Below are 17,680 nucleotides of genomic sequence, written 5' to 3' on the forward strand. Positions count from 1 at the left end.
AGACAAAGCATTGAGGTTCAGGAATCACTGCAGGATCCTGTGGAAAAAGTCTCCACATGGCAAGAGAGGGAGTAAGGGATGTGGGCAGAAGATAAGAAGAACATTTCTTACTGGTATGAAATAGAAACAAATGAAATACCTTCTTTGGGATGGCTGCATTAAAGCTGAAACTTTATCATCAAAGAATTTCTTCATAGCAAATCTGTCTAGAGCTTGGTCAGCACTGTCAAAACAAGACACAAACACCTTGTTATTCCAGTTCAGGGTTATCTGGGAAATTCTGCAGGGTATTGCTTCAAATATGCCAAAATATTTGGAGGGGAAAAGAAGGAAAGGAAGAAAAAAGAGAGAAGAAACACCTAAGCAGTAGCTCTGGGATTTATAGATCAGAAAAGAATGATTTTTGCACTGATGCCTTCTCATTCCACGCCTTAAGGCAGTTTCCTTCTCGAGGCAATTAACTGGATGGCAGATTCCCAACATGAATGTGTTAAATAGAAAAGACATTAATGAAGCCAAGCAGCTTAGACTGCAAAAGGAAGATACTTGCCATCATTTCCTGAGAGTGCCACTGGGGAGTTCCCACTCTCAAATTTAGCCTTGTTTTAAAACAGAAGCAGCAACATTACAGAGGTAAAAACCTCTGCCCAGCTCTGACTATAGTACAGGACATAAGGATGTCAGGCTAGAGAATCATTTAAGCAGACAAATAATTCATTCAGTCTTTGTTCCTGTGCCTTGAGCTAGCAAGGAAGAGAACAAGAAGTGCTTTGCAACAAGTGTAAACTCCTCAAATGCACAATCAGGAGGAAACCTGTTTAGAAATGAAACTGTTCTTCCATTCTCTATCCAGAATGGCCCTGAGGTGGGACTCCTGCATCTCTGCAGGGGAAGGCAAGAAAGTAGAGCAAAAAAGAAACAGAAATGCCAGCAACCAGTAAGAAGGCTGCTCATCACATGGGCCAAGTAACACACTAAACCAGTTATAGAATCATAGAATCAAGCAGGTTGGAAGAGATATCCAAGATCATCCAGGCCAACCTAGCACCCAGCCCTGGCCAACCAACCAGACCATGGCACTAAGTGCCTCAGCCAGGCTTTGCTTCAACAACTCCAGGGACAGAGACTCCACCACCTCCCTGGGCAGCCCATTCCAATGCCAATCACTCTCTCTGACAACAACTTCCTCCTAACATCCAGCCTAGACCTCCCCTGCCACAGCTTGAGACTGTGTCCCCTTCTTCTGGTGCTGCTTGCCTGGCAGAAGAGACCAACCCCACCTGGCTACAGCCTCCATTCAGGTAGCTGCAGACAGCAATGAGCTCTGCCCTGAGCCTCCTCTTCTGCAGGCTGCACACCCCCAGCTCCCTCAGCCTCTCCTCACAAGGCTGTGCTCCAGGCCCCTCACCAGCCTCAGTGCCCTTCTCTGGACACATACAAGCACAACACTATCTTTTATAAATTGAGAGGCCCAGAACTGGACACAGCACTCAAGGTGTGGTCTGATCAGTGCTGAGTACCAGGGCAGGAATTTCCAGGTTCTGTTAGCCACACTATTCCTGATACAAGCCAGGATGCCACTGGCCTTCTTGGCCACCTGGGCATTTATATATGTACACATAAAAGAGACTTAGGAAAAACTAATTCAAAGCCTGAGAACAAAATCAAAACAAACCACATTTCATCCTTTTGGGACTATTTCTCAAATTTGATCTTTGTTGCCATAAACAATCAATTCCCATTTCATAATTTGAGCCACTTAAAACAAACAATTAAACCCAAGTAATCACCTACTGCTCACTCTGATTGCCAGGTAAAGTCTAGAACACTTCTTAAACTGGGTGATGCACTTTGATCAATGCCTAGAAAAAGGCATGGGGGTTGGACTAGATGATTTTTCAAGGTCCCATCTAACCCTTCATCTTTTGTGATTCTGTGAATACTCAATAATATTCTAATATATTCTAATAACTGTTTTCATTAAGCCCTGTAGGAATAGTTTCTCACCTATTCAAGAGGCAACCTGACAGATGTGGCATGTAGAAGGGTTTGATAAGGATGGTACCATTACGTGAAAATGGTTCCTTGAACAGTTCTTCATTCATCTCAAAAGAGGGCTGAGGCAGCTCTGCTACAAGAACAGGCTACAAGAGCTGGGACTCGGCAGGCTGGAGAAGAGAAGGCTTTGAGGAGACCCTGGAGTGGCCTTTCAGTATCTGAAGGGGACCTACAGGAAGGCTGGGGAGGGACTATTGACAAGGTCTTGTAATGACAAGGGACAATGGGTTTAAAGTGGCAGAGGGGAGACTGAAACTAGATGCTAGGAAGAAGTTGTTTGCAGTGAGGGTGGTGAGACACTGGCACAGGTTGTGCAGGGAGGTTGTGGCTGCCCCCTCCCTGGAGGTGTTCAAGGCCAGTTTGGATGAGGCCCTGAGTGACCTGTTCTAGCGGGAGGTGTCCCTGCCTGTGGCAGGGGGTTGGAACTGGCTGAGCTTTGCTTTGAGGTCCCTTCCAACCTGAACCATTCTATCATTCTCTGACCCTTTTAGAGAATACTCCTAGAGAATCATGGAGCATCTCTGACTGTAAAGGAGCTCAGGACACCACACAGTCCAAAAGAAAGCAGACTGTTTCCAGACATGCTCTGAGGCTCTCTGAGAAGAAAACTTAACTGACCAACAGTAAGCTGACACACAGTACTGCAATTAAAAGTCTTCTTTTTTCTGGTGCTTCCTTCATTTTAAAAACCACATCATGCATTATGCACAACTTACCTGGCAGAAACGTTGGTGAAGTGCATGTATGACGATATGACAACGCCTATCCGACCTTTTCCTCCCTGCATGAGGAGAAAGGGAACAATACTTATTACTGTATTGGATGCCAAATTTTAAGAGCCATAATAAAGACAATTTAATGACAGAGGAAGCAGAGAATTCTTTTTGGTCTAGTTGGCCCCTGGAGGTGTTCAAGAAGGGACTGGATGAGGCACTTAGTGCCATCGTCTAGTTGACTGGATAGGGCTGGGTGCTAGGTTGGACTGGATGAGCTTGGAGGTCTCTTCCAACCTGGATGATTCTATGATTGGATAGGGCTGATTCTATGTCTGGATAGGGCTGGGTGCTAGGTTGGACTTGATGATCTGTGAGGTCTCTTCCAACCCTGATAATACTGTGATACTGTGAACAAAATGACACAATGCAAAGATAAGCTGCCTTAAACTAGCTGAAGGTTTGCCACATGGCTTCAAACACTCAAAACAGACCAAGTTTCTTTTCTTTTTCAATTATTAAACTGAGTAAAAGACTGGTTTGGAAAATGAAGAGAAACTGATAGGTGATGTGGACACCCGAGGTCACTCACTCTGCAGTGGATCACCACCACGTGTTGAGGATCACTGTTCAGCCATGACTCCATAGCCTTGCAGATGGTGCACACCTTATCAAGAGGTGGAGCATGGAGATCAGGCCACCCCACATCCACAATCTGCAATTAAAGAAGCAACAGTTACAAGAAGCCACTTTGACCCTAATACTACATCTTACAATTTGCCTTCAAACTACAGTGATGGTGAAGAGTCTTCATACAGGTTAGACTGGATGATTTTGGAGGTCTCTTCCAACCTGGTTGATTTTATGATTCTATGTTTTTTTTCCAACCACAGACAATGTCACCTGAGTGCCACAATCTAACTGAAAGACACTTAAAAGTCTCTAAAGGAGAAGAAGGATATTTACTTGGAAGGGTGGTTGGGAGCCCCTCCTGGGGACTCAGGTTTCTGGGAGGGCTGTTGTGGTTCTGTATTACTTTTAACTTGCATATTTCTGTATGTAGCTGTATACACTGTAAATATCCACTTGTATCTTGTGCTAAGCTGTGGACATAAAGCTTCATCCCTTAACTTCCAGCCAGCTGAGTCTAGTCTGGGTGATTTTCTTAAGTGTGTTGGGGCAGGGAACACCCAAACCACCACACTAAGCTGTGAATATAAAGCTTCATTCCTTAACTTCCAGCCATCCGAGTCTAGTCTGGGTGATTTTCTTTAGTGTGGGGGGGCAGGGAACACCTAAAACATCACAGTAAGCTGTAAATATAAAGTTCATTCCTTAACTTCCAGCCAGCTGAGCCTAGTCTGGGTGATTTTCTTAAGTGTGGGGGGACAGAGAACACCTAAATCATCACATTAAGCTGTGAATATAAAGTTCATGCCTTAACTTCCAGCCAGCTGAGCCTAGTCTGGGTGATTTTCTTTAGTGTGGGGGGAAAGGGAACACCTAAAACATCACATTAAGCTGTGAATATAAAGCTTCATCCCTTAACTTCCAGCCAGCTGAGTCTAGTCTGGGTGATTTTCTTTAGTGTGGGGGGACAGGGAACACCTAAAACATCACATTAAGCTGTGAATATAAAGCTTCATCCCTTAACTTCCAGCCAGCTGAGCCTAGTCTGGTGATTTCATAAGAGTAGGAAGGCAGGTAACTCCCAAACCATCACAAGAGTCTAACAGGGATGACTGCAAAGTACAGACCTATCAGCCACAAAGCAGAACTTGGTGAAAAACAGCAAGGCATGCATGTGAGGGTTGTTTACCATCATCCAAAGTTTGTCCTACTCTTTACATCAAGCTTACATAGCTTCAGGGCTTATCAGGTCATTTAAGCTGCATTTGACACTAAAAAGAAGTGACAGAGGACAACCAATACCTTTGGGTTAAGCTTGGTGAGGTCATATCTCTTTTCAGAGAGATTTAACACCTGTTGAGAAAGAAATGAAAATATCAGCCATTACAACTTTGTAATTGCTGTAGTGAACAGCTGTGTCTGAAGCACATTCTAAGTGTAACTGAACAGGAATGAAAGCACAAGTGCCTTATGCTAATGATGCACAACAATTTCTGCCATTTTCCAGCAGTTTTAGTAGTTGCAAAACCATTTAGAGGAGAATTAAACTTCTCAGTACAGAGTTCTTAAAATCAGTGTCAGGGTTAAGAGATCAATTACTCTAAATGTTGGGACCACAACTTCCTCCTCACATCCAGTCTAGACCTCCCCTGGCACAACTTGAGACTCTGTCCCCTTGTTCTGGTGCTGGTTGATTGGGAGAAGAGCCCAACCCTACCTGGCTACAGACTCCCTTCAGGTAGCTGTAGACAGCAATAAGGTCACCACCCTTGAGCCTCCTCTTCTGCAGGCTGCACACCCCCAGCTCCCTCAGCCTCTCCTCACAGGGCTGTGCTCCAGGCCCCTCACCAGCTTGATCACCCTTCTCTGGACACCTTCCAGCATCTCAACGTCTCTTTTGAATTGAGTGGCCCAGAACCAGACACAGCACTCAAGGTGTGACCTGACCTCCCTCATCCTACTGGCCACACTATTCCTGATACAGGCCAGGATGCCACTGACTCTCTTGGCCACCTAGGCACACTGCTGGCTAATGACACACAGGCAGCAAGACTACTTTGATATGCCATTTCACAACACATGGTAGAGACAGCCAAGACATGATGGTGAGAGACCATGAGATACCCAACTGAGAACCTAGATGTGGCTGGCTGCTAGAAAAAGAGAATGCACTCTGCAGTACAGGGTGTGTATCTTTGAAAAAGATGCTTTGGAGAATGGAAATCACAGTATCCCAGTATCATCAGGGTTGGAAGAGACCTCACAGATCATCAAGTCCAACCCTTTACCACAGAGCTCAAGGCTAGACCATGGCACCAAGTGCCACGTCCAATCCTGCCTTGAACAGCTCCAGGGACCTATTCTACAGCATTTGGTTATGTGCTGCCATAAGAGAGACTGAAATATCACCAGCAGAAAAGTGCTTCTCATATCCACCCCTTGCCCAACAGCTTCAAATGCTACCTAAAACCTTTCTCTTGCTTGCAAAGCTGTAAAGGTGGACCAAAAAGGCTTTAGATGAGTGCCTTTTGGTTTAAAATGATAGGTGTGTATCAGGAACAGTGTGGCCAGTAGGATGAGGGAGGTTATTCTGCCCCTGTACTCAGCACTGCTCAGGCCACACCTTGAGTGCTGTGTCCAGTTCTGGGCCCCTCAATTCAAGAGAGATGTTGAGGTGCTGGAAGGTGTCCAGAGAAGGGCAGCAAGGCTGGTGAGGGGCCTGGAGCACAAAGCCTATGAGGAGAGGCTGAGGGAGCTGGGGGTGTGCAGCCTGCAGAAGAGGAGGCTCAGGGCAGAGCTCATTGCTGTCTACAACTACCTGAAGGGAGGCTGTAGCCAGGTGGGGTTGGTCTCTTCTCCCAGGCAACCAGCACCAGAACAAGGGGACACAGTCTCAAGTTGTGCCAGGGGAGGTCTAGGCTGGATGTTAGGAGGAAGTTGTTGTCAGAGAGAGTGATTGGCATTGGAATGGGCTGCCCAGGGAGGTGGTGGAGTCACCATTGCTGGAGGTGTTGAAGCAAAGCCTGGCTGAGGCACTTAGTGCCATGGTCTGGTTGACTGGACAGGGCTGGGTGCTAGGTTGGCCTGGCTGATCTTGAAGGTCTCATCCTACCTGGTTGATTCTATGAGTGGACAGGGCTGGGTGCTAGGTTGGACTGGATGATCTTGGAGGTCTCTTCCTACCTGGTTAATTCTATGATTGGACAGGGCTGGGTGCTAGGTCGGACTGGATGAGCTTGGAGGTCTCTTCCTACCTGGTTGATTCAATGATTCTGTGTGGACCCCTGCGTGGTTTGCCTGCAGGACAGAAGATGATGAATGACAGAAGAGTGATCCTACACGTACCAAGTAATTATCCCCGTGTTTGGATTTGAGCATTCGGGTCACATCCTGCAGATTGTGGAGGTAAGTTTCCTCAGAGCAGCTAGCAGGGAAGGAGACAGCGATGATCCGCTCTGTGATGTAGGTGAGGTCAAGCTCATAGCCTTCCTCCATAATGTGATCAAAGTCTGCACTTCTGTGAAGAAATGAGATGTGGCACATCAGAGGACAAGCAGCCAAGAACAAGCACAGCATATTAACAAGAAGAAACTGCAACTAGGGCTCACACAGTCAAGGATCTCAGGTTTCCAATATTTTCATTACAATTACCACTTATTAAATGCCTGCAGAGATCAAATTATTCAGTTCAGCCCACAAAAGGAGTCAGCCAAACATTAGAATTCTTCACATCAGAACCATAGTGAAAAATCTCTGCAACCAGGAACACAGAAAAGCAGTAAAATCAGTCCAAGCAACTTTGAGAAGCAGCAGTGCAACGCATCTGGGAGTCACACAGACAAACAAAAGGTATTTCTGTCTGCACACATATCTCCTTCTGGAGGATACTCCCAAGTCCTTTACAACTTGGTAGATTCATCTGTAAAAGTGCAGAGAACTGCCATGGCTCCAAGCAATACTGGAGTGACTCCAAAGCCATTCTCCAAACTGCAGCAGACGCTGGTCTGATGGAATCCCGCTCACAGGTTAACCTACAGATACTCTTTGCTTCTTTTCCAGCTTGACAGCACAAACAAGGACCTGACCTTATCCCTAGATGCTCAGAAGCAGGCCCAGCACAAATGCCCAGTTTCTTCTTAGAGAGGGCTTGTAAAAGTAGCCCTAGCAAAGGCCTGAACATCCCCACCACAAGTAACAACACTGGAGCCAGCTACAGCGTTATGCACACCACTACACGAAACAGGGAAGGAATACTTGCCGTGATCCTTTGTCACAACTGAAAGAGGAATTCTTTGAAGTACTGCTGGAATTCTGGAACAAAGGAAACAGAGCAGTCAATCTGGTACCTTCCTTGCTGCTGCTGATGTCAATATTCCTGCTTTTCCCCCCTCATTTATTATGTTTGGGCTCGAAGTAAGGAGAAAGTTCTTCACTGAGAGAGTCATTGGACACTGGAATGGGCTGCCCGGGGAGGTGGTGGAGTCGCTGTCCCTGGAGCTGTTCAAGGCAGGACTGGACGTGGCACTTGGTGCCATGGTCTAGCCTTGAGCTCTGTGGTAAAGGGTTGGACTTGATGATCTGTGAGGTCTCTTCCAACCCTGATAATACTGTGACACTGTGATGTTCTTAGTGTCAGAGGAAAAAGAAATGCAACAGGACAGAGATCGTTGCCTTATGTTCTGACTGCAAACACTGAGGTTATGGCCAACCTTTTATACAGATTTCTTACTACACATTCCAACTCACCACTGCCAGATAAGGACTGGTTGGCTTTTATACTCTTCTTACTACCTACATTAAGATTAGAGAAAGCACTTAAGCGACACCTGAGAAGATGGAGCTCTGTAAACCTACAAAAGTCAGCTCCTCCCAAGTGATTCTCCTATGACCACATAGGAAAATGTACTCAGTTTATTCCAGCATCAAGAGTCCTTGGGAGTCTGGAGTCAAAGTGCCTCTTTTGCAGCTCAGTTTGTTCAGTAACTACACATTCAAAAGTATCAAGTGACACACCTTGAGTACTGCATCACGCCTTCACTACTTGGTTCAGCTTTATAGCCCTCACTACAAGAAGCACATTGATGGGGCTGAAGAGGGTCCAGAGAACAGCAACAAAGCTGATGAAGGGTCTGGAGAACAGGTCTGGTGAGAAGCAGCTAAGAGAACTGGGGTTGTGTAGCCTGGAGAAAAGGAAGCTGAGGTGACCTTGTTGCTCTCTATGGCTCCCTAAAAGGAGGTTGGAGACACATGGGTGGTGGTCTCTCCTCCCTGGTAACAAGAGACAGGACGAGAGGAAATGGCCTCAAGTTATACCAGGGGAGGTTTAGGTTAATATTAGAAGAAACTTCTTCACTGACAGGGTTCTCAAAGACTGGAACAGGCCAACAGGGAGGTGGCTGAATCCTCAGCACTGGTGATGCTGGAAAGAGGATGTTGTGTGGTGCTTGGGACATGATTTAGCACCAGACTAGGTAGTTAGATGCTGTATGGACTCAAGGATATTAGAAGTCTTTTCCAATCAAAATGGTTCTATATTTCTTCCCCATGAACATCAGCAACAGAATTTTAGCTGCCTCAGAAGTAAGCTTCAGTATGACAGTCAGCCAAGCTCTCTGCATACAATGGAGAGAAACACAGATATCTAGAAGACAGACAGTACTATCCTAACATTAAATAGACACAAATATTTACTGGCATCCTGGTCACCAAGCTGGAAAAACACAGACTGGGTGGGTGGAGCACTGCTGGATAAGGAATTGGCTGGATGGTGGCATGCAGAGAGTGGTGATCAAGGGCACAATGTCCACCTGGAAAGCAGTGACAAGTGGCTCCCTCAGGGGTCAGTGCTGGCAGCAGTGCTGTGTAACAGCTTTGTCAGTGACATGGACAGAGGAATCAGTGCACCCTCAGTAGGTTTGCAAGTGGCACCAAGCTGTGTGGCACAGTCAACTTGCTAGAGGGCAGAGATCCATCCAGAGGGACCTGGACAGGCTGCAGAGGTGTGCCCAGGCCAACCTCATGACATTCAACAAGGCCAAGTGTAAGGTCCTGCACTGGGGTCAGAGCAACCCCAAGCACAACTCCAGGCTGGGTGGGGAATGGCTGAGAGCAGCCCTGAGGAAAAGGACCTGGGGGTCTGGGGTGGTGAAAAGCTCAACATGAGCCTGCAGTGTGAGTGCAGCTCAGACAGCAACCCTGTGCTGGGCTGCAGCAAGAGCAGTGTGGGCAGCAGGGCAAGGGAGGGGATTCTGCCCCTTGGCTCTGCTCTCCTGAGAGCCCACCTGGAGTCCTGTGTGCAGTTCTGCAGCCCCCAACACAAGAAGGACGTGGAAGTGTTTGAGCCAGGCCAGAGGAGGCCACCAAGACGTCCAGAGGGCTGCAGCAGCTCTGCTATGAGGACAGGCTGTGAGAGTTGGGGCTCTGCAGCCTGGAGAAGGAAGGCTTGGAGAAGACCTTGGAGTGGCCTTCCAGTATCTGAAGGGAACCTACAGGAAGGCTGGGGAGGGACTATTGACAAGGGCTTGTAATGACAGGATGAGGAGGAATGGATTTAAACTGTCAGAGGGGAGATTGAAACTGGATGTTAGGAAAGGGTTCTTTGCAGTGAGGGTGGCACAGGCTGCCCAGGAAGGTTGTGGCTGCTCCCTCCCTGGAGTTGTTGAAAGCCAGGCTGGATGAGTCCTTGAGCAACCTGTTCTAGTGGGAGGTGTCCCTGCCTATGGCAGGGGGCTGGAACTGGACAAGCTTTGAGGTCCCTTCCAACCTAAACCATTCTCTGACTCTATGATTTAGACATATCTTTCCATACAGAGAATCAGAAGATCCTTTTAACATCAGACCTCAGTAGCTCCATAATACAAAGAGCATTCAGTCACGTTCCTGCCTGAATTCATGCTTACTGTACAGAAAAATGCACAAAAAAGCTTATACAGATGAAAGGTAAGAGCTGCACAGTTGAAAATCTTACCTATTTTGGCACATGACACCTGTCAGATATTCCTAAACCAAATAAACTGTGCTTGAGTGGAGCAGGTCTTAGAGCTTTCCACACAGTAATGCTGCATAGCAAACCCTGGAGACTGCTAGGGGGACACACACAAACATGCAAGCAGTGAGTTTCCTGACAGCACTTCTACAAATGAGCTCCTCTGGCAAAGTTTCAAGCACATCTCATAGCATGAGCCAGCAATGTGCAGTTTTGGCCAAGAAAGCCAGTGGCACTCGGAGGGTCATGAATAAGAGCATGGCCAGCAGGTTCTCTTTCCTCTCTATTCTGCCCTAGTGAGGTCTCATCTGGAGTACTGGGTCCAGCTCCAGTCTGCTCAGTTCAAGAGAGACAGGGAACTACTGGACAGAGTCCAGCAGAGAGCCACTAAGGTGATAGGAGCTTGCAACATCTGCCTTATGAGAAAAGGCTGAGCAAGGTGGGGCTGTGCAGCCTGGAGAAGAGAAGACTGAGGAGCGATCTCATTAATGCTGATCAATAGCTAACAATTAAATGTCAGGAGCAAGGAATCTTGTCAGTGGTGCCCAGTGACAGGACAAGGGGCAATGCCTATGAGCTGCAATACAGGAGGCTCCAAGCAAACATAAGAAACTTCTTCACTCTGAGGACAGCAGAGCACTGGAGCAGGCTGCCCAAAAGAGGTTGTGAAGTGTCCTTTTCTGGAGGTGTTGCAAACCCACCTAGATGTGCTCCTGCCTGATTTTCTCTGGGTGATCCTGCTCTGGCAGGTAGGGTGGATTAGATGATCTCCAAAAGTCCCTCTCAGCCCCTACTCTTGTGATTCTGTGAACACAAGGCAAACCACTAACAGACCAAAAAAAGCCCTGTTGGTGAGATCTGGATTTACTGCCTGCACACTGTGTTACCTCCTGAAATGCCCAGTGCCATAGACCCTTCCCTGCTCTGTGCAGACAAGTGGATAATCCTGCTTAACCTCCACACTTCAACAGCTGGCACAAACTAAAACACAAACTACCAGTGCTGTTGGACAAGAAATCTTCAAATGCCTCTAAGAGAGTTTTAAACTCTGTTTGGTTGTACATTAAAAAAGAACAGAAATATATAGGTTTCAAAGGATTTAAAAGGATTGGTTTAAAAGGACTCTTCTTCTGCAGTGTCCCACGGGTGTCATGTTTCTGTGCCACAGAGCTGCCACATTCTTCAGGCTGTCATTAGGAGTACACTTTTATGCAGATTCTAGACAGCTTCCATAACCATATGGGAAAAGGGATAGAGAATGTAGAGTGTAGGAAGCTCGTTAAAGCCTTAACTGTGTGAGCACTGATAGGAAGCATCATCAATCAGAGAAACACAAAGGAGGGGGGTTAAGCCTGAGAGGGTCTTGAAACACTCTCATGAAGAAGAAGAATACAGTATTAAAAGATGAGAACATTGGAGACTCCAGCCAAGAATGTGACCCAGAACTGATGCCAAGTGGATGAAAGGTAGAGAGGTCAGACTGAGGAAGACATTGACCTTTACTGTTAAATGTATCCTCTTGAATCTCTTGTTTATTTTTGTTTTTCAGTTTACTCAGTAACTACTTGATATGTTTACAAATTTATATTGAGTCACATTTACTGTTCTAGTTGGGCCCCTCAATTCAAGAGAGATGATGAGGTGCTGGAAGGTGTCCAGAGAGGGTGACAAAGCTGGTGAGGGGCCTGGAACAAAACCTTAAGAGGAGAGCCTGAGAGAGATGGGGTTGTTTAGCCTGGAGAAGAAGAGGTTCAGGGATGACCCCCTTGCTGTCTACAACTACCTGAAAGGATGCTGTAGCCAGGTGGGGGTTGGTCTCTTCTCCCAGACAACCAGCAACAGAACAAGGGGACACAGCCTCAAGTTGTGCTGGCTCAGGCTCAGGCTGGATGTTAGGAGGAAGTTGTTGGCAGAGAGAGTGATTGGCATTGGAATGGGCTGCCCAGGGAGGTGGTGGAGTCACCGTCCCTGGAGGTGTTCAAGAAAAGCCTGGCTGAGGCACTTAGTGCCATGGTCTGGTTGACTGGCTAGGGCTGGGTGCAAGGTTGGACTGGATGATCTTGGAGGTCTCTTCCAACCTGGCTGATTCTGTGATTCCATGTGATTCCTCCCAAAGACCCCAAAAGGCGACCACCAGGTGGCAATGAGCATGTGTGAAGAGGTGAGACACTATGGAAATGAGCTCCAGGAACTGACTGTAATAATTCCTCCTATTCCCAGAACTAATTGTAACAACCCTCCCCCTGCACTGAACATGTATGAGTTTGTAGCACAAATATTTCACCTGAACAAGATGAAGGTGTGCAAGGGCTTTGGAGGAGGACCTCTCCTTGTCACCCAGGGCTGATGAAACAGACCTCACCTAATAACACTTTGCCTGTTGTGAGGTCTCATTTTCCATAAGCCAATAATCACCAGAAGCCTATCACCCTGAAAAGACACTTTCTGAACCAAGTCATCCACACCTACCAGCAGGACATCAGTTTCCCCACGTACTGGATTCAAGGCCACAATGTGGTCTATCCACAAAGGCAAATCATCCCCAGGCAAGAAAAAAACCCAATGCATTATTTTCTGCCTTGCTGCACACTGGAGGGATAATGACAAAACATTTGGCTGATGTTCCAAGACAGCAAATGCCATCTGGCATCTCCCTGATGGATAATCACACAGAAAATATTGCATAACTAGGTATGGTTTACATTTCCTATCAGCTGAAAGCAGCAGAGAAGATGAAGTGGAACAGAAAACATAAGGCTCAAAATGGGGTGTTTAACCACATCTGACTTAAAATCTACAGTTGTAACTATGACAGATACAGTGGAACTAGGGCTTGATTTGTTGTCAGTAGGACAGAGATTACTCTCAGGTCCTGCCAGGTCCTGCATTTGGGTCACAACAACCCCAAGCAATGCTACAGGCTTGGGGCATTGTGACTGGAGAGCTGCCTGGCACAAAGGGATCTGAGGGTTGTCATAGACAGGAGCTGAATATGAGCCAGCAGTGTGCCCAGCTGGCCAAGAAGGCCAATGGCATCCTGGCTGGGATTAAAGATGCTGTGGTCAGCAGAAGCAGGGAGGTGATTGTCCCTGTGGTGTCACCTCTGGTGAGGCCACACCTTGAGTGTTGTGTTCAGTTTTGGGCACTGCAATACCAGAGAGATGTGGAGGTGCTGGAGCAGGTCCAGAGGAGGGCAACAAAGCTGGGGAAGGGCCTGGAGAATAAATCTTATGGGGAACAATGGAGGGAGCTGGGGATGGTTAGTGTGAGGAAGAGGAGGCTGAGGGGAGACCTCATTGCTGACTGCAGCTACCTGAAGAGACATTGTGGTGAGGCTGCTGCTGGTCTCTTCTCACAGGTAGTTGGAGACAGACAAAGGGGGAATGGCCTCAAGCTGAGGATGGGGAGGTTTAGATTGGACATTAGGAAAGTTTTTCACAGAGAGAGTGGTCAGGGACTGGAAGGAGCTGCCCAGGGAGGTGGTGGAGTCACCCACCCTGGATGTGTTTAATGGTCATTTGGATGTGGTGCTTGGGGCTATGGTTTAAGGTGACTCTTGTAGAGCAGGGTTCTAGGTTGGACTTGGTGATCCTGAGGGGCTTTGTCAGCCTGCCTGTGCCTGTGGTTCTGTGATTGCTTCATCTTTTCCTTATGATTCTCATCCCCCTGCCTCCCTGGATCTGCCTGGCAATGAGACAGCACAACCAGTCACCTGGGAAGCAAAGGTTTGGAAAATTCTCTCCTCTCACTTACTTGTTCATTCAGTTTTAAGGAATTTTTGTATCCCAGACAAATCGATCATCCCAAATCATAACAAACAGAAGTTATCACTATGGAACAACAAGCAAAGAGCCCTTTGGTCAGACAAACTTAGTTGCAGTTGTTGCTTGGAAGCCAGCAGGGGGAAGCAATTGCTTCCCAACAGACAGCTGTGCTCCCCAGCTACTCAATGACACTAAGCAGCAGATTCACTGCATCCAAGGTATGGGCTTCTCTTCCAGTTGGGACAGGTTGAGCTGAATCTGCTCCTGATGTTCAATGCCATGCTGCCACCATGGCAGCTTCTAAATCAAAGTGCTGGCTAGAGCAAAGTATCAGAGGGCTCGAAGTTCAAAGTGTAACATGAGAAGCTTCCTGCTCTGGCTGCTGCTCAGAGTTTTGGGGCTTGGAGTGTTTTCCACTCAGCTGGCTGTGGGTCAGGGGACAGGGTAGGTCGCTGGCTTCTGCTGCTGCTGCTTCTGCACTTTGCTACTCTTCTCTGCAAACAGGCTGAGGTAATTGTCCATTGGATCACTTCCAGTAAAACTCTTTATCTCAACAGGGACTTTTAGGGTTTTTTTGGTGTTACTTTCCCTCCCACCTGTGTGGGGGGAGGGGGAGCTTGTGAGAGCAGACTGTGTTAACCCAGGACACCAGTGGAAACTCAAGCCATATGCCACTTGCCTTCAACATCCTCCTTACTGCTTCCATCCTCCACATCATCTTGAGCTCCTGTACCTAGCCTAGAGTACACTGCAGAGCTTGCTGTGCCCAACTTTCTCAAAACTGCACCCCACAAGTGAGACCATCCTGGAGCCCAGAGCAGCCCAGGCACCATATAGAAGCTAAGAAACAGGCCCATGATTAATTCTAGATACTAGGAGGTCAGTTCACAGGACCACAGGCTCACAGGATGTCAGGGGTCGGAAGGGAGCCAGTTCAAACCCCCCTGCCAGAGCAGGACCAGACAATCTAGCTCAGGTTACACAGGAACACATCCAGATGGGCCTTGAAAGGCTCCAGAGAAGGAGACCCCACAGCCTCTCTGGGCAGCCTGTGCCAGTGCTCTGGGACCCTTACAGTAAAGAAGGTCCCCTTTGTGTTGAGGCAGAGCCTCCTGTGCTGCAGCTTCCACCCATTGCTCCTTGTCCTATGCCAGGGAGCAGTGAGCAGAGCCTGTCCCCCACTACTGACCCACAGCCTTCAGATACTTACAAACATTGATTAAATCCCCTCTCAGTCTTCTCTTCTCCAGACTAAACAGCTCCAAGTTTCTCAGCCTCTCCTCACCAGGCAGTGCTCCAGTCCCCTCATCATCCTCATAACCCTCTGCTAGACCCTCTCCAGCAGATCCCTGTCCCTCTTCAACTGGGGAGCCCAAATACTTCTGAAGACTTTCCCATCACAGCTTACTACCAACAGAAGTGTAGGAAGTGGGCAAGACAGCAATTAAAGCACAGCTTTTTGAGATCAGTTCAGTTTATTCACCTTCCTCTGCCACTGAAGAAGGTGAAGCTGCCGATGGATTACCTGGTTTGCCTCAGCGAGCTTCTGCTGCCCCAGACAGAGGCTGCATCTCACACCTTTGCAAACTCTTTTCCAATCTCTCCACAGCCCCACATCAAAAACATGACAAGGTGTAGTACAGGACAGACATCTCAGCCAGCCTGGCATCAAGCGGCACTGAGACACTCTATGCACTAGTCCAGAAACAGGAGTAAGAAATATCCTCTCTACTAAGCCCACATCCTCTTGTCTATGATGAATGGCTGTTTCTGGAGGCAAGAAAAGAGGGCAATCAAGAAAAAAGTCCAAAGGCTTAAAGGAACACCTGTGAACAAACTGTGCCTCTCAGGAGTTTGATCACCTTCAGTTATTCCAATGAACCTGAGAAAAGGACCAGCATTGACAAGGGCAAGGATCAATGAGGAGAAACTACAACTATCTGAGATGTGACTCAATGAGTTATCTGTGATGTGAGAGTATCTGGACATGTTTTCAATGAATGACATTTGTGACTGTTTTTAATCATAGAATCAACCAGGTTGGAAGAGACCTCCAAGCTCAGCCAGTCCAACCTAGCACCCAGCCCTAGCCAAGCAACCAGACCATGGCACTAAGTGCCTCAGCCAGGCTTGGCTTCAATACCTCCAGGGACAGAGACTCCACCACCTCCCTGGGCAGCCCATTCCAATGCCAATCACTCTCTCTGACAACAACTTCCTCCTAACAGCCAGCCTGGACCTCCCCCAGCACAACTCGAGACTGTGTCCTCTTGTTCTGTTGCTGGTTGCCTGGCAGAAGAGACCAACCCCACCTGGCTACAGCCTCCCTGCAGGGAGTTGTAGACAGCAATGAGCTCTGCCCTGAGCCTCCCCTTCCCCAGGCTGCACACCCCCAGCTCCCTCAGCCTCTCCTCACAGGGCTGTGCTCCAGGCCCCTCACCAGATTCATTGCTCTTCTCTGGACACCTTCCAGCACCTCAATATCTCTCTTGAACTGAGGAGCCCAGAACTGGACACAGCACTCAAGGTGTGGCCTGAGCAGTGCTGAGCACAGGGGCAGAATAACCTCCCATGTCCTGCTGGCCACACTGCTCCTGATCCAGGCCAGGATGCCATTGGCTCTCCTGGGCACACTGCTGGCTCATACTCAGCTACTACCTACCAGCACCCCCATGTCCCCCATCAGCTTCATTATCCAAGCTGCCATAAAATGACATTTTACTCAGTTTTTACCTAGCTTACAAAACCTTCTTCCATGTGGTTGTCCCAACAACCAGAAATAAGAACGCAGACAGAGCGAATAATCAGCAGAAGATCTGAATGCATTTCAACTGAGTTTGTGATGCTACTTCCATTCCCCCAAGCAATCTCCAGGAATCAGAATAAATTCTCTCACCTATTCTAAGGCACAGTATAAGAGTTCTATACGCTCCTGGGTACCGCAGAAACCACAGGACAATGAACTACATTGATCCTTGGCCTGCTCCTCCATGAGCATTCCTACTGACACAGTAGTTGCTTGTCAAAGCTACAGTGAAACACATGTTTGGATGTCTTGGATGAGAACCAAAATCTGCATAATCTTTTGGCCTCTGGCTTTAGAATAATTCCAAATGTGGAAAACAAAGATCCATGCCTTGTGAATACAAATATCTGGATGTTACTGTCTATCTATTCCTGCAGTAAATATTTTAAAGGGGTTTGTATTAATCTTTTTGGAGTTGACTCTCCACAACAGAGATTTATCACTATTTCTACTGCAAGAAGCTATCTGTTTGGCTGTACATTTTATTTCTGTTATGTATAGTGTTTTCTGTGAAAGGAACAATCTGTTCCCCTGTGTAATGTAACAGCAGGAGTCCAGGCAGATGTGCTCCTAGCAAGCAGAAGCACCTCCAGAAGTTGTAAATTCCCAGCTTGCTGTCTCGCTGCAAAACACTACCCTGAGTAAACTGCTGGCAAAGCTGCTCCCACAACTCTTACCTGTAACACTTCAGCCAGGACAGACAAGCTGTCCTGAGCAGCTGTAG

The 17,680-nt window shown here is 47.5% G+C and overlaps 1 protein-coding gene across 6 annotated transcripts in view; it reads right to left on the bottom strand.

Annotated features, from left to right (window-relative positions):
• The window catches only part of TNS3 (tensin 3), a 269,285-nt gene that overhangs the window by 114,680 nt on the left and 136,925 nt on the right, over nt 1-17,680 (bottom strand). For all 6 annotated transcript variants that reach the window (XM_064169929.1, XM_064169928.1, XM_064169927.1 and 3 more), the window contains 6 exons: nt 7,660-7,712; nt 6,747-6,918; nt 4,704-4,754; nt 3,364-3,486; nt 2,775-2,839; nt 140-223 (listed from right to left, as the gene is read on the bottom strand). In XM_064169929.1, coding sequence (XP_064025999.1) covers nt 140-223; nt 2,775-2,839; nt 3,364-3,486; nt 4,704-4,754; nt 6,747-6,918; nt 7,660-7,712 — 548 coding nt within the window. The remainder of the gene's footprint in view (nt 1-139; nt 224-2,774; nt 2,840-3,363; nt 3,487-4,703; nt 4,755-6,746; nt 6,919-7,659; nt 7,713-17,680) is intronic.

Source organism: Pogoniulus pusillus, chromosome 32, assembly GCF_015220805.1.
Source record: "Pogoniulus pusillus isolate bPogPus1 chromosome 32, bPogPus1.pri, whole genome shotgun sequence".
In the NCBI taxonomy this organism is placed as follows: Eukaryota; Metazoa; Chordata; class Aves; order Piciformes; family Lybiidae; genus Pogoniulus; species Pogoniulus pusillus.